The 1,782-nt window shown below is 42.5% G+C and overlaps 1 protein-coding gene across 1 annotated transcript in view; it reads right to left on the minus strand.

The window, feature by feature from the left end:
• LOC112953878 (myosin heavy chain, skeletal muscle, adult-like) overlaps nt 1-1,738 on the minus strand; it is a gene marked incomplete at its 5' end in the record, with an annotated part of 6,867 nt that extends 5,129 nt beyond the window's left edge. Inside the window, 5 exons of the mRNA XM_026046997.1 lie at nt 89-179; nt 261-406; nt 487-663; nt 762-1,004; nt 1,483-1,738. Of these exons, the coding sequence (XP_025902782.1) occupies nt 89-179; nt 261-406; nt 487-663; nt 762-1,004; nt 1,483-1,738 (913 nt within the window). The remainder of the gene's footprint in view (nt 1-88; nt 180-260; nt 407-486; nt 664-761; nt 1,005-1,482) is intronic.
• Between the last annotated feature and the right edge of the window lie 44 nt (nt 1,739-1,782).

Below are 1,782 nucleotides of genomic sequence, written 5' to 3' on the forward strand. Positions count from 1 at the left end.
CTGTGGAACAGTAGGTACCCTTCACACTCATGCCCTGCTCCAGCTGAACCTCTGTCGGCATGAGAGAAGGGAGGGAACAGAGACTTGCCTGCAACTCCTTGATCTTCTTCTGCAATTGCATGCCCAGGGCTTGTTCATCCTCGATCTTGCTCTGGATCTGGCTGATTTCAAAGTCTTTCCTATGCACAAAGAAAATTCTGTTAGAACCTGATGAAAAACACATGTGCATCAGCACAGAATTGTCCTTCAGGCATGCTTACTTCTTGAGTTTCTCATCCAACTGCTGCTTATCATTTTCCAAGTCCATTATGCTGTCATGGGACAACTTCAGGTCCCCCTCCAGTTTCCTCTTGGCTCTCTCAAGGTCCATGCGCAGTTTCTTCTCCTGCTCCAGGGACCCTTCAAGCTAAACAGAAGACAATCATGAGTACTCTGCCAGCAATCCTACGTAGATCCCTGTCCTGTTCATTCCGAATGTATACTTACATCATCCACTTGCTGCTCCAGCTTGGTTTTAGCTTTGGTCAGCGTATTGACTTTGTCCTCTTCCGCCTGCAGGTCATCCAGTGTCTGCTGGTGGGCCTCTTGGAGGGCCTTTTTCTCTTTTGTCAGCTTGGCAATGGTTTCATCCAGGCCTGCCATCTCCTCAGTGAGGTTTTTCACCTGTGAGAAGATAAGAACACATAGTAAGTAGAAGACGTAACTACAAATGTGCTGTACCATTGATTTCTGGARTAYGAGTGAGAAATTCTGTGTTGTACCTTGTTTTCAGTGGCATGCTTTTCCTTCTCAACTTTGGCCAACGTTAACTCCAGGTCATCAATATCTTTCTTCAGCTCTGAGCATTCATCCTCTAGTTTCCTCTTCTTGGCTGTCAGCTCAGCATTGATTTCCTCTTCATCCTCGGCCCTTTCTGTCACTTCCTTGATTTTGGCTTCCAGCTGGATTTTGGTTTTGATCAGCTGGTCACATCTTTCCTCAGCATCAGCCAAGCTATCTGCTTCCTGTGGTAGAAACACAATTTTTCTTCRATTACAATATTAGCAATTAGATTGTGTTTTATCTGGAAAATAGTTATGTATTTTCTCAGATGGTTGATTACAATTTTTGTTTGTATCTTTCAATAATATCTCATCTATGTGGTAGCCATGATAATACCTCATGCATTAACAGATTTCAGTTAATAAACATGTCCTCAATCGTGTTTTTTTTTTTTCAGCAGAATGGTCTTTAGGAGCATTTCTGTTCGTATGCAGCAGACTGTAGCTTCCCTTTTTGTAGTTGCCTCATGCTAAACACACTGTTATGTGAGAAGATAAAGGCTTTGTAATTCTAACAAAAAATAAATGTAAGAGAAAGGATAATGACAGTGTCACATATTTATTGCATATTCTACAGAAGTATGGCCTCTTTCTTTGGAAAGTCTGGAAGTCTGGCTATACAGACTCCTTTTCTGAATGGTAAATGAATRATGATACTCACAGCCTGCACTTGGAGCTGCAGGTCATTTTTCTCCTGCATCAAAGCCACCATTTTCTCCTCCAGCTCCTTCCTCTTTGCCTCAGACTTTGCAAGCTCTTCCTTAGTTTTCTCAAACTCCCCTTTCATATTGGCCATCTCCTTCTCTGATTCTGCGCTCTTCAGCAAGGGCTTGATCTTGAAGAACAGCTTCATCCAAGGCCAGTGTTTGACATTCATGAATGCACGAACGTTGTACTGGATGCAGAAGATGGACTCCCTGAAGCATAGTTAAAATGTACATTGAATAATTTGGATGTGAAT

Source organism: Nothoprocta perdicaria, unplaced genomic scaffold (assembly GCF_003342845.1).
Source record: "Nothoprocta perdicaria isolate Ctin4 unplaced genomic scaffold, notPer1 scaffold_469, whole genome shotgun sequence".
Taxonomy (NCBI): Eukaryota; Metazoa; Chordata; class Aves; order Tinamiformes; family Tinamidae; genus Nothoprocta; species Nothoprocta perdicaria.